At 47.4% G+C, this 15349-nt stretch overlaps 1 protein-coding gene across 1 annotated transcript in view; it reads left to right on the top strand.

Moving 5' to 3' along the window:
• Nucleotides 1-4531: 4531 nt before the first annotated feature.
• ripk4 (receptor-interacting serine-threonine kinase 4) overlaps nt 4532-15349 on the top strand; it is a 57157-nt gene continuing 46339 nt past the window's right edge. Inside the window, exon 1 of the mRNA XM_080203409.1 lies at nt 4532-4861. Coding sequence (XP_080059535.1) covers nt 4680-4861 — 182 coding nt within the window. The 5' untranslated portion in view covers nt 4532-4679. The remainder of the gene's footprint in view (nt 4862-15349) is intronic.

Raw genomic sequence — 15349 nt, forward strand, 5'->3', positions numbered from 1 at the left:
GAGTTGAGGGGCGGATCAACCTTCGTGGAGCTGAATAGCAGAACAGGCTGGAGGGGCCTATACTTTTTCCTGTCCCTATGAATATGTGCGACATTAGTACAACTTACACTGCATTGTAATGGTATAATTGCAATGTACTATTTACCATTGTACATTGGTAAAGTCTATTGATTGACCATAACTCATTTTTCTATAAAAGAGGAAAGTACACCATGTACTGCTGATGTCTTAAATCCAAACATATCAAGACTTGATCTCAATTTAATTTCCAGCTATGGATTTTGTGTGTAAAGTTGCTGAAGTCAACATTACTCAGTTTGTGTTTACATCCTCTCATTGTGGTTGGTTATTGCTCAGTCTCATTTTTTTTTATTATTTATCATTTCTTCTTTCTGTTGTGTGGTTTTAGAATTGTTCTGAGCTTGCAACCAGTGTTAAGTACAGGAAGTTCCTTATCTACACCTCTTTATGGTTTAACAGCTGGCCGTGTCACGTAGATCAAAAGAGAAAATCTCAGCAGGTCTGGCAGCACCTGCAAGGGGAGAAAAGAGCTGATGTTTCGAGTCTAGATGACCCTTTGTCAGCGCATCAAGGTGGTCAGTGAAGTTAAACTGGGATTGTTCTCCCTGGAGGCTTGGGGGGGGCGACCTGATAGAAGTTTATAAAATTATGAGGGGTTTAGATAAGGTGAACAACTGGAAGCTTTTTTACCCCAGGGCAAAAATGACAATTACAAGGGGGGCACAAGTTCAAGGTAAAGGGGAGGCGGTTTAGAACGGAGTTGAGGAGGAACTTCTTCACTCAAAGGGTGGTGAATCTCTGGAATTCTCTGCCCGTTGAAGTGGTGGAGGCTGCCTCGCTAAATATTTTTAAGAAGCGGGTTGATGGGTTTTTGATAAGAGAGGGGATTAAGGGTTATGGGGAGAGGGCGGGAAAGTGGAACTGAGCCACGACAGATCATCCATGATCTTATTGAATGGCGGGGCAGGCTCGAAGGGCTAGATGGCCTACTCCTGCTCCTATTTCTTATGTTCTTATGTTCTTAAAGAGGGGAAAGGTCCACTGGAGATGTTCCGGGGGTGTTTTTTACACAGAGGGTGGTGGGGGCCTGGGATGCACTGCCAAGTGAGGTGGTTGGAGCAGACAAGTTAGCAACATTTAAGACTTATCTGGATAGGCACATGAACAGTTAGGGAATGGAGGGATACCAGCAGTTGGTCGAGACTGGACAATGGGATCACCACAGGCTTGGGGGGCTGAAGGGCCTTTTCCTGAGCTGTACTGTCCTTTGTTCGGCAGTCTTCTCTAGTTTGTTACTAATTTGAATGGAATAGTAAACACCATAACTGTCAGTTAGATTTCAGTGTACACGATGGGCTGAATGGCCAATCTTACTGCTCTATGATTCTATGGCCTGGATTTTCTGGCCCCAGTACAGCAGATATGGTTTGACATCCGAACTTTGGCAGGACCGGAAGATCCCACTGGCGGGTGGGGTCGGGAATCTTTGCTCTATTGGTGGGATTTACAGCTCACCCCGCCACATGTTTCAGAGTGGCGGGGTGCGGCCTGTCATTGGCTGGCAACGGGATCTTCTGGTCGCCCTGTTGTCAATGGTGGTTCCAGTTGAATGCGCCCCTTCCTGCCGTGAAGCCCATGGCGGAGGTGAGCCGTTGGCAAGACTGGTAGATCCCACCAGAGTAACGGCAGGAAAGCTCCAAACTTTCTTTGTCTTTTTTCTCCTGACACGTGCTAAGGTGCAACTGAGTGGATGCTGGTGTCTAGTCCAAGGCACTTCCCTTCAATTGAGAACCGGGTCTTTAACATTGGCAGACAGTTTGATTTTAAGTTTAAAGTTTATTAATTATTGTCACAAGTAGGCCTACGTCAACGTTACAGTGAAAATCCCCCAGTCGCCACACTCCGGCGCCTGTTCGGGTACACTGAGGGAGAATTTAGCGTGGCCAATGCACCTAACCAGCGCGTCTTTTGGACTGTGGGAGGAAACCGGAGCACCGGGAGGAAACCCATACAGACACGGGGAGAACACTGTTGGTTCATGAATGCACTTTAGGAAAGGAAACCTGCCATCTTGAATTTTTCGGATTACGAGCTCAGCGCCCACCATCCAGAGGGTCGGCAGGAATGTGTTCTCCGCCCACTCCAACACTCCCACTGCCATTTGTTTTTTGTGTAGCGGCTGAATTCAACTGAATGGCTTAAGATTCATAGAGTCCCTACAGTGCAGGAGGAGGCCATTCAGCCCATTGAGCCCTACCAACCACAATCCCATCCAAGCCTTATCCCTAGAAATCCATGTATTTACTCTGATGCCCCCCCCCACCCCCAACACTGAGGATCAATTTAGCACGGCCAATCCACCTAACCTGCACATCTTTGGACTGTGGGAGGAAACTGGAGCACCCAGGGGAAACTCACGCTGTCATGAGGAGAATGTGCAAACTCCACACAGACAGTGACCCGAGGTCAGAGTTGAACCCACGTTTCCTTCGGGTGCTCCGGTTTCCTCCTACACTCCAAAGATGTGTGGGTCAGGTGGATTGGCCGTGCCAAATTGACCCTTAGTGTCAGGACCTGATCCTGAACTCTGAAATGGGTGGCATGGTGGCACAATGGTTAGCACTGCTGCCTCACAGCGCCAGGGACCTGGGTTCGACTCCGGCCTCGAGTGACTGTCTTTGTGGGGTTTGCACATTCTCCCGTGTCTGCGTGGGTTTCCTCCGAAAGCTCTGGTTTCCTCCCACGTTCCAAAGATGTGTGGGTCAGGTGGATTGGCCACGCTAAATTGACCCTTAGTGTCAGGGCCTGATCCTGAACTCTGATATAGGCGGCACGATGGCGCAGTGGTTAGCACTGCTGCTTCACAGCGCCAGGGACCTGGGTTCGATTCCGGTCTCGGGGGACTGTCTGTGTGGAGTTTACACATTCTCCCGTGTCTGCATGGGTTCCCTCTGGATGCTCCGGTTTCCTTTCACCCTCCAAAGACGTGCAGGTTAGGTGGATTGGCCATGCTAAATTGACCCTTCGTGTCAGGGGGGATCATCAGGTTAAATATTTGGGTTTATAGGGATAAGGCTTGGATGGGATTGTGGTTGGTGCAGTCTCAATGGGCTGAATGGCCTCCTCCTGCACTGTAGGGACTCTATGAATCTTAAGCCACTCAGTTGTATTGAGCCGCTACACAAAAAACAAATGGCAGTGGGAGTGTTGGAGTGGGCGGGGATCACATTCCTGCTGCCTCTCTGGATGGTGGGTGTTGAGCTCGTAATCCAAAAAATTCAGGCCTACCTTTTCCACATTCTTTCTTTGTTTATCTTGTTTTATTTATTTATTAGTGTCACAAGTAGCCTTACAGGAACACTGCAATGAACCCATGCAGACATGAGGAGAATGTGCAGACACTGCTTAGGCATGACCCAAGCCAGGAATCGAACCCGGGTCCCTGGCGTTGTGGGGCAGCAGTGCTAACCACTGTGCCACCATGATAAAAGTGTCTCATGAATAAATCTTGGATTTATTCCTGACTATTTTACATGAGGCTGCTGATAACAGGGAGATTAATTTTGCCCCTCCCTCCCTCCCTCCAATTGCCTTGCCATCTTCATTAAGTTTAGCACCAGATTGATGTTTGAACCTTGGCCTTCAGGATATAGAGCTGTCACTCAGTCCTCCCCACCCCACTCCCTCTGCTGCGTCTCAGTGGGAAGGCGATGCTCTAGGTATTATCACTAGACTATTAATCCAGAAACTCAGTTGGGGACCCGGGGTTGAATCCTCCCACGGCAGACAGTGGAATTTGAACTCAATAAAAAAATTTCCAGAAATAAGAACCTACTGATGACCATGAATCGATTGTCGGAAAAACCCATCTGGTTCACTAATGTCCTGTGGGGAAGCTAATCTACTGTCTTTACCTGGTCTGGCCTACATGTGACACAGTAAGAAGTCTGACAACTGTGTTCACCCCAGTCCAACGCTGGCATCTCCACATCATGACTACATGTGACTCCAGAGCCACAGCAATGTAGTTGACACTCAACTGCCCTCCAAGGGCAACTAGGGATGGGCAATAAATGCTGGCCAGACAACGAATCCATGTCCCACGAATGAATGAAAACAAAGTGCATGGGGATAGGGGAGGGGGAGCGTGTAGAGGGTTTTGGGGGGGTGCGTGGGGCTACGCAGTCCCTCAATCTCCAGTTACATTTTCAGTCAGCCCTTGAAACATCTGTACAAAGAGTTGACGGGAGACGTATAAGTTTGGCTGTGATTTAGTTTTAATTGGGGAGTGCTGAATAAGTTTGTTTATGCTGAAGTCTGTGTGTGTGTGTGTGTGTGTGTGTGTGTGTGTGTGTGTGTGTGTGTGTGTGTGTGTGTGTTCAGTGCTGGGAGTTTGGAGCGGGAGGGGTTAAAAGAGAGAGAGAGAGAGGCCGGCAAATTCCTAAAGGGTGGATAAACTCCAAACTGCAACAGGAAATGATGTCAGCATTGAGTTAATGAACACACCTTGAGTACCTGACCAGACAGATTGTGTCAGCAGCTATTATTGAGCGAAGGACAGGAGGGAGATAGACGCAGACATCAACACCAGAAGGCAGGAGTAGGAGTTTATTTCAGTGTCGGCGGAGGGGGAGGGAGTGGGAGAAACTTTTAAAACGATGGAGAAACAGGAGAGGTCCTCCTGGAGAATGGGGCTCTTAAAAACTTTTGATTCGGATGAGTTTGTGAGCTGGGAAAAGATTGGATCCGGTGGCTTTGGGCAAGTTTACAAGGTTCGCCATGTCAATTGGAAAACATGGTTGGCCATCAAGTGCCCTCCGAGTCTCCACGTCGATGAGAAGTAAGTTGCTGACCTGAGTCTTGTGCTCCTGGCTCGAGAGCTGGAAATTAATGTCGGAGTGGACACGTTGTTCGTTAATCAGTCGATAAAGTTTATTTATTAGTCAGCTTACATTAACACTGCAGTGAAGTTAGTGTGAAAGTCACCGAGTATGTGATAAATGTGCTCTTAAAATCATAATCTGCCATGTTTGCAGCAACCAGTGAGATTGGTACATGTGAAGGTGGTGTATAATTTTGACTTTGTTTAACCCTTCCCTTGCCTGTTTTATTTGATTGCCTGCTGCTGTATGTTGGATCTGCTGCTGGTCTGAGTTTACACTGTGAAGAACGGTTTCCTGCAAGATTGTACTGCAGAATGACATTGGAATGAAGTTCCTTTGATTGTTCTGACACCTGACAGTGTATCCCCTGCGTTTTTCCTCTCCCTTGCTGGTGCAGGCTCGATGGGCTGAATGGCCTCCTCCTGTACTGTACGGATTCTAAACTGCCGACTTTTACTCAGATAGAATTTCAGCTCACCTGCTTGACAATGTGCATGGTAAGCTCAGACAAACTTGTCAACCAGAACTGTGGCGGCAGACAAGCCTAATCCTGCCCTGTTTTAAGGTGGAACATGTATTCATTAGTGGACTCCTGGAATATAACCTGACTAATCCGTCCCTGGATTTTCATGGTTCCATCATTGCTTATCCCTTAAAAGTTTGGCATCCCCTTTTTAAACCTTTCTGCCTTATTACTGCACTGTCTCCAAGACTCCCCCTTAAACCTAAAGCCTTTGGTCACCTGTCCTAACAGCTGGTGTCAACTTTTATTTGACTGTGCTTTGGTGAAGTAACTTGGGATGTTAACGGTGCTATGTAAATACAAGTTGTCGTGTATTGCACTGGTCCTTTAACTCTACCTTATATTAAATTTTATATTAATCTTTCTCGACGCCCTAGCTATGAGTGTAACACTACATTCTGCGCTCTCTTTTCTATCCTTATCAATGCGCGGTCTGCTTTGTCTGTAACAATACTTTACACTGTATACCAACACATGTGACAATAACAAACCCAATCACTTGACCTTTCAGGACGGTGATGATTTCTAATAGACTCTTTCCCTGTCAGTCTGTTTTGCTGACTGTTCCTTCTTTTTTTATGGTTTTCCTGGTTGTGCAGGCTCGGGGGCCCAAAGCGTTTAGAGACTGAAGGAACTGGGCCTGTTCCTCGGGCCACACAGGCATCGAACCAAATATCCCGTGAATAACTGTTGGCCTCAACCCCACTCGTGTAGATTCCAGTTGATTAAATCTTGGATAACGGCACTTTAATCTGCTAACAATGTTCAGTGTGAGACAGAAGTGATTCACACCACTTTGACATTGTCATAATGCTGCTGAAGAAGCAACAGTGAGTTGGAAAGGAGAGCTCCCACCCCACCCCGCACACAGACTCACTCGCACACACACACACACTCCATCCTCCGCACTGATGACATTAAGATCGACAATCAGCAGCAACCTGAAGTCATACTGCATCTTTCAACTTCATCCTGAGATTCATCGCAGGCGCATTGTCAAACAAAACTTCATACCGCATGAGGGAATAAAACGATAGGTAAAAGAATTCGATTTGAAGTCGGTGCTTAAGGCTGGCACAATGATTAGCACTGCTGCCTCACAGTGTCAAGGACCCGGGTTCAATTCCAGTCGTGGGTGACTGTGTCTGTGTGGAGCCTGCACATTCCGCCCCCCCCGTGGGTTTCCTCCTGGTGCTCTGGTTTCCTCCCACTGTCTGAAAAGTGTGTAGGTCAGGTGCAGTGGCCATTGCTAAATTCCCCTTTAATAATCAAAGATGGATAGGTTAGGTGGATTGGCCATGCAAAATTGCCCCTTAGTGTCCATAGATGTGTAAATGAGTGGGGTAAATGAGTGGGGTTGGGGGATAGGGCAGGGGGGTGAGCCTGGGAAAGGTGCTTTGTCAGAGAATCGGCACAATCTCAATGGGCCGAATGGTCTCCTTCTGCACTGGGAATGGCTTAAATCGGGGAAGAGGCAGAGTGGTTTATGAGAAATGAAAGAAAGGCTTGCATTCATTCAGCACTTTACACTGGGAGAATTGTCCGGACCTGGCGGGAATCCCGAGACTACACTTGCCATCAGTGAGATCGACTCAGTAACCTTCTGGGAGGCAGCTGCTTATTCAGTGTTGTATTAAGGAGGGCCTTGGCCACCCAATGCTACCTGACCAGCAGCCTGTACGACTGAAACGGTTCTTAAGATGTAATCAGTGACTTTAGTATGTGATTGTGACACAGGTAAAGTCTTCCCCCTTCTTCCTTCTCCTCCTGTTGGTGGCCTTTAACCTCGGTGACCACAACACCCTCCTCAGTCCCTCCACAGCCAATCCAGTTGAATGATGCCTGCACTCACCTGCTTCCATTCTTATCCAATCACAGGCAGAGGTTCCTTTTCTGTGGTTTCTATTCTCGCTCCCATAACATTACCTCTGGAATTCTGTAAGAATATTCCTTTGGCTCCTTCCTGTTTCCCAGCTACCCGTGTCCCCTCAGCAATGTTGTCCAAAAACACCACCAGCTCCCACATTTACACTGATGACACTTAATATGACCTGACCTCCATCTCTCCTGACCCCTCCAGACTGCCTCTGCTTTGCCATATTGCTTGGGTGATATCCAGTATTGGATGAACAGAAATGTCCTCCAAGGAGCAACTTGAACACTATCGTAGAATCCTATAGCGCAGAAGGAGGCCATTTGGCCCATCGAGACTGTACCGACCACAATCCCACCTAGGCCCTATCCCCATAACCCCACATATTTATCCTGCTAATCCCCCTGAAACTAAGGCCAATATAGCACAGCCAATCCCCCTAACCTGCACATCCTTGGACTGTGGGAGGAAACCGGAACACCCAGAGGAAACTCGCACAGACACTAAGAGAACATGCCAACTCCACCCTCCATGGTCTCTGCGTTCCTCCAATTCCAGCACCTTGAGCATTCCCGATTTTCATTGTTCCACATGGACAGTGGAGAACCTGCACACAGTGACCTGAGGCCAGAATCGAACCCGGATCCTTGGTGCTGTGAGGCAGCGGTGCTAACCACTGTGCTATCGTATCCTTCCACCTCTGCACTGCTGAGCCCAACTCAGACAGACGACATAAAAGTTTCCTTTTACCCCTGGCTTTGAGGATATCATTTCAACTCTGGCTCTGAGCACTGAGTTGTCTATTGGATGTGGGTGTCACTGGTGGACATTTATTGTGCATTCTTTAGTTACTCTGGGGTGATGATTGTGGACTATCTCCTTGAACCTCTGCAGTTATTCTTTGTAGTGGTTTGATGGCACTGAGAAACTGGCTGGGCCACTTCAGAGGGTGGTGAGGAATCAACGTAGTTATCCCTGGAGTCCAGATCTAACCATGTAAGGACTACAAATTCTCTACCCAGAAGATATTAGTGAACCGGTTGGGTTTTTTAAATCAATCTGTTACTTGTGGAAGAAATGAATCATAGAATCCCTACAGTATAGAAGAGACCATTTGGGCCATCGAGTCTGCTCTGACCCTTTGAAGGACAATCCTACCTAGGCCCAATCCCTTGCCCAGATCTGTAACCCTGTGCATTGCTCATAGTTGGTCTATCTAACCTGCACATCTTTGCATGGTGAGAATTGTATGAGCTTTCTGCAGGTTCTTTGTTTGGGTCAGACCCACAAGTGAAACATATTTAGAGCCTGAAAGACACTGGTTACTACAATAATTAAACTTACAGTCAGCAAGCACTCCATCCTACTCATCAGACCCAGTACTTGAGAGCAGTGTAGAGAGTTGGGCAACTTTAAGATCACTCTCTTTATGCCCTTTATGCTTTACACCCCATGCAGTATTTTTAGAAGTGTAGTCATTGTCATGTCGGAAATGCAGCAGCTAATCTGTTCAAACCCTGAAATGGAATTTGAACCTGGAACTTTATAATTCAGCGATTTTTTTTTTATATATTATATATAGGAAGAGACTTTCAGTGCTGGACCTAAAGTTAAAGTTTATTTATTAATGTCACAAGTAGGCTTCATTAACATTGCAATGAGGTTGCTGTGAAAATCCCCTTGTCACCACACTCCGATGCCTGTTTGGGTACACTGTGGGAGAATTTAGCATAGCTAATGCACCAAACCAGCACATCTTTAGGAAACCCATGCAGACACGGGGTGAACATGCAGACTCCTCACAGATAGTGACCCAAGCCGGGAATTGAACCTGGGTCCCCGGTGGTGTGAGGCAGCAATGCTAACCACTGTGCCACCATGGCAGTTGGATGCTTGGCTGTCCCATTTGGAGGAATGAAAATCGGGAATGCTCACTATGCTGGAATTGGAGGAATGCAGAGATCTTGGGAGGGTGGAATTTGCATGTTCCCCTCGTGTCTGTGTGGGTTTCCTTCGGTTTCCTCCCACAGCCTAAAGATGTGTGGGTAAGGTGGATTGGCCATACTAACAATTGCACTTGTTGATCAGCGGAATAAATACGTTATTTATTAAGAGCGATTTTCACGAGCTTTCGGAGCGATTCATCTGATGAAGGGGCAGCGCTCCGAAAGCTCGTGATTCCAAATAAACCTGCTGGACTTCAACCCGGGTGTTGTGAGACTTCTTACCGTGCCCACCCTAGTCCCACGCCCGCATCTCCACATCGAGATTCCCTTACGCTCTATCGGGGTTTTAATTTCTCGATTTAATCTTCTGGTCTCACCAGTGGCAGGGAAATTGGTGGCTGGGGGGACTTAATTTGGTGTGACACCAAAATTCACCTTTCAGATGAGTTGGACTTCAGCAATTATATTCTCAGGGCTTTAAATGCAGGTTAAAGGCAGGTCACGTTTTTCCCCTGAGCAATATCAATTTTTTTTTAATATCCATTGTCATCTCATTAATGCTCATTAGAAGGCCAGCTCACTGGAATTAAGTTTCTCCCTCTCAATTAAGCTCCCCCCCCCAACCCCGGGGAACTTGAATTAGAACATTCACGTTTACGATTGAACCTAAGTCTGTTGCAATCGGTGAGAGGGAATCAGAGAATCCCTACGGTGCAGAAGGAAGCCATTTGGCCCATCCAGTCAGCACCCACCACAATCCCACCCAGGCCCTATTCCTGTAGCCCCATGTATTTATCCTTCTAATTCCCTGATATTAAGGGGCAATTTAGCATAGACCATCCACCTCACCAGCACGTCTTTCAGACTGCAAGAGGAAACAGGAGCACACGGAGAAAGCCCATGCAGACATGGGGAGAACATGCAGTCTCCGCACAGACAGTGACCCAAGCCGGGAATCGAACCCAGGTCCTTGGCACTGTGAGGCAGCAGTGCTAACCACTGTGCCACATTACACTGTAAAATCCCCTAGCGGCTGCACTCCAGCGCCTGTTAGGGTACACTGAGGGAGAAATTAGTACGGCCGATGCACCTAACCAGGACTGTGGGAGGAAACCGGAGCATCTGGAGGAAAACCACGCAGAAACGGGGGGGGAAATGTATAGATTCTGCACAGACAGAGAGCCGAGCCAGGAATTGAACCTGGGTCCCTGGTGCTGTGAGGCAGCAGTGCTAACCACTGTGTCACCCTGAGTTGAGCACTGCAAAGTCATGTGTTCTCCATCTCCCCTCCCACTTCCCCAGTGGAGACTGTCCGTCACTGAACTTAGACTCCAGAATGGAAGATTTCTGTCCTTCGTGCTGCTTTGCTCATTGTCAAAGATCAGAATCGCTCATGGAAAACAGCCCAGCTTATTTTGATATGGTAGTTTCTAAGTAAATAAAGTTGCCCTGGACATGACCTGGAAGTGGTTGAAGCTTGTCGGGTCCTGGTTTGAAACTGAACCTTCCTATCGAACTCAATCCCATATCTTTCAGGAGTTAAAATTATGGTCACCACAGGTCAGCTGGTTGAGGGAACGGCCAACTCATTCGATTTGAATGCACACATCTTGTGAGTTGTGCTGTGCATTGACTGACAGCTCTTTTAGACGTTTAGTTTCAATTGTTTGGCTAACTCTCAGCCTGAGAGTCAGAGGTTTATAGCATGGAAACAGGCTCTTTGGCCCAATTTGTCCATGCCACCCCTTTTTTTTGTAACCAGTAAGCTAGTCCCAATTGCCTGTGTTTGGCTCATATCCCTCTATACCCATCTTACCCATGTGACTGTCTAAATACTTCTTAAAAGCCAAAATTGTACCTGCCTCTACTACTACCTCTGGCAGCTTGTTCCAGAAACTCACCACCCTTTGTGTGAAAGATCTGCCTCTCTGGACCCTTTCGTATCTCTCCCCTCTCACCTTAAACCTATGCTCTCTAGTTTTAGACTCCCCTACCTTACATCCTGAATTTTGCTAGCATTATGGATAAAGCATCTTTGTGATTTACCATTAACTTCCTGTATAATATTCTTCACTAACTTTCCAAAGTATGTCACCTACTTGGAGCAGTCTATTTCCTCCAGTTGAGGGAGGCAGTGGTGAGGGGGCCAGACTAGATTAGTAATCCAGAGATATAGGGCAAGATCAGGGCTCAAATCCCACTCTGGCAGATGGTGAAATTTGAATTCAATAAAAATCTGGAATCACAGAATACTGCTTGTTTCCGTGTCCACATTTTAGAGGGTGGCACAGTGGTTGGCACTACTGCCTCACAGTGCCAGAGACCTGGCTTCAATTCTTGGCTTGGATCACTGCCTGTGTGGAGTCTGCACATTCCCCCCATGTCTGCGTGGGTTTGCTCCAGGTGCTGTGGTTTCCTCCCACAGTCCAAAGGTGTGTGGGTTAGGTGGATTGACCATGCTAAATTGGCACTTAGTGTCAGGGGGATTAGCTGGGTAAATGCATGAGATTATGGGGATAGGGCCTGAATGGTTTTGTGGTTGGACAGACTCAATGGGCAGAGTAGTTTCCTTCTGTACTGTAGGATACAATGATTCAGAATGATTTCACCAACCCAGGGGTATAGTAGCATTGTGGCTTTACTATTGGACTAGTCAGCCAAAGCCAGGACTCATAATCTGGGTTCAAATCTCACTGGGGCAGCTGGAGGGATTTAAATTTGATTCATTAATTGCATCCAGAATAAAAAGCCACTGTCGGTAATGGGTGGGTATGAATCTGGTAACCCATCTGGGTTACCAATGTCCTTAAGGGAAGGAAATCTGCTGCCCTTGCCTTGTCTGGCCTGCATTTGTCTCCAGCTGGCAAGCCAGTCAGTTGTGTTCAAAAAGGTGGCATGGTGGTTAGCATTGCTACCTCACATGCTAGGGACCTGGGTTCAATTCTAGTCTTGGTTCACTGCCTGTGTGGAGTTTGCATGTTCTCCCCATGTCTGTGTGGGTTTCCTTCGGGTGCTCTGGTTTCCTCCCGTAGTTCAAAAGACGTGCTGGTTAGATGATTGGCCATGCTAAATTGACCCTTAGTGTCCCATGTTTGGAAGAACAGTGGGGTCAATGCATGGGGTTAGAGGGTAAGCCTGGCTGAGAGCCAATGTAGACTCGATGGGTTGAATGGTCTCTTACTGCACTGTGCGATAAGGTGGCTCCAGCTTTTGAGGGCAGTTAGGGATGAACAGCAATGCCCACATCATGGGAAGAAATAATTGTGTTTACGTGACAACAGACTTTCAGATCAATTTGTAAGATGCATTGTAAATAGACTCCCGGAACTCAAAAAAAATGCTGAATGTTCTGGGCAATGCCTTGTCCAACTAGACTATTAAGCAGACTCTGCAATATTCGGACAGATGATGTGTGTTGATGAGGTAGGGTTACTGAACTCGAGTAGTGTGAGGAAATTAAACTAACACACACAGTGAGAATGACACATAGAGAAGTTGAGTGATGATTATGCCTGTAATTGTGCCAGTTCCCCTAAACCTTTTGTCTGATCAGTGACTCATCACATCCTTCAGACCATCAGTGCTAAAGCAAAAGTGAAATATGCTGTAAATCAGAAATAAAAACAAAGTATTAGAAGTATTCAATGTTTGGACTGTGGGAGGAAACCAGAGCACCCAGAGTAAACCCACGCGGACACGGGGAGAATGCACAGACTCCATACAGGCAGTGAGCCAAGCCGAGAATTGAAGCCAGGTCCCTGGCGCTGTGAGGCAGTAGTGCTAACTACTGTGCCACCCTCTAAAACACATCTTGTAGAATCGTAGAGTGTAGGAGAGGCCCACTGAGTCCGCATCAACACATTATCTATCAGCACTTGGCCCATAGCCTTGAATGTTTTGACATGCTAAGTGCTCATCCAGGTACTTTGTAAAGGATGTGAGGCAACCCACCTCCACCGACCTCCCAGGCAGCACATTCCAGACTGTTTTACCCTCTGGGTAAAAAAATTCTCCCTCGCATCCCTCCTGTACTTCACCTTGAACCTATCTCCCCTCGTGACTGACCCTTCAACTAAGGAGAACAGCTGCTCCTTATCCACTCTGTCCATGTCTCTCATAATCTTGTACACCTCGATCAGGTCGCCCCTCAGTCTTCTCTACTTTAACGAAAACAACCCAAGCCTATGCAACCTCTCTTCATAAGATAAATGTTCCACCCCAGGCGGCATCCTGATGAATCTCCTCTGCACTCCCTCCAGTGCCATCACATTGTTCTGATAATGTGGCCACCAGAACTGCACACAGTGCTCTGGCTGTGGCCTCACCAAGTTTTATGCAACTCCAACATGACTTCCTTGTTTCTGTAATCTATGTAAGAAGTCTTACAACACCAGGTTAGAGTCCAACCAGTTTATTTGATAGTAATCTCACCCTACCAACACGCCTTCTACCTTCAGACATCTGTGGACAAACACACCATCTCTGGTGGGACAATCAATGTAAGTGGACAGAAATTTCCAACCCTTCCCACAGATGTCGACCCACCTGGCTTGCAGGTTGCCCAGTGCAGTGTTGGGTGAGCCACGCAAAATGCCATCAATGTTGGCAAGATTGGAAGATCTTGCTGGTGGCCAGTGGTGAGCCACTTCTGCAATGGGGAAAGTCTGCTGTGGGAAGGGGCTGGAAAAATCCAGTCCATGTTTCAGATCAATGACCTTCTTACCCCCTCACCTCCCCACCTTTTAGAGTGGTAGCTATTGTCGGTGCGGACCTGATGGGCCGAAGGGCCTTTTCTGCGCTGAATGATTCAATGATAATGCCCTCCATAATTATCCTCAACATTGGTGCCCCATAAGGCTGTGTCCTCAGTCCTTTGTTATATTCCTTACACACCTATGACTGTGTGGCCAAATTCCCCTCCAACTTGATTTTCAAGTCTGCTGACAACACCACAATAGTGGGTCGGATCTCAAACAATGGCGAGACAGAGTACAGGAATGAGATAGAGAATCTGGTGACCTGGTGTAGCAACAATAAGCTCTCCCTCAATGCCAACAAAACAAAGGAGACTGTCATTGACTTCAGGAAGAACACGCCCTGTCTACATCAACAGGAATGAAGTGGAAATGGTCGAGAGTTTCAAGTTTCTAGGTGTCCAGGTCACCAACAACCTGTCCTGGACCCCCACATGTTGACACTATTGTTTAGAAAACCCACCAATGCCTCGACTTCCTTAGGAGCCTAAAGAAATTTGGCACATCCTCTATGATTCTCACCAACTTTTGCAGATGCACCATGGGGCGGCACGGTGGCACAGTGGGTTAGCACTGCTGCCTCACAGTGCAGGGACTCGGGCTTTATTTCCAGCTTAGGTCACTGTCTGTGTGGAGTTTGAACATTCTCCCTGTGTCTGCATGGGTTTCCTCCACGTGCTCTGGTTTCCTCCCACAGCCCGAAAAACGTGCTGGTTCGGTGCATTGGTCATGCTAAATTCCCCCTGAACAGGCCCCAGAGTGACGGCTAGGGAATTTTCACAGTAACTTCATTGCAGTGTTAATGTAAGCCTACTTGTGGCACAATTAAATAAAATAGAAAGCATCCTTTTATGATGCATCTCAGCTTGATATGGCTCCTGTTCTGACCAAAATAGCAAGAAGCTACAAAGGGTCACGAACGAAGTCGAGTCCACCAAGCAAACAAGCCTCCCATCCATTGATACTGCCTATACTTCCCATTAGAGCAGAATTTGGCCACATAGTCGTAAGTGTATAATGCGTACAGTAAGGTGCTGAGAACGCAGCCTTGCAGGGCACTGGTGTTGAGGGTAATTGTGGGAGTGTTGCAATGGCTGCCAGTATGATTGGAAAACTGAATTGTTAGAGAGATTGCCCACTGGAGGAGTTGGGAGCTCTGTTCAGGTGGACATTAAGGATGCAGCACCATAATTGGCAGAAGGCTGGGCAATGCCAACCCATGCCCCATTTCCAGCCTCTCCTCCAGCACTGAGGCATGCACCACTTCCATGATACATTGCAGTAAATCTCCCAGGCTTACTTTGCACCATCTGGAACCACAGAGTGTAGCCAGGCCACAGGACAATACA

This window comes from Carcharhinus amblyrhynchos, chromosome 15 (genome assembly GCF_965287045.1).
Source record: "Carcharhinus amblyrhynchos chromosome 15, sCarAmb.v2.hapA, whole genome shotgun sequence".
NCBI lineage: Eukaryota > Metazoa > Chordata > Chondrichthyes > Carcharhiniformes > Carcharhinidae > Carcharhinus > Carcharhinus amblyrhynchos.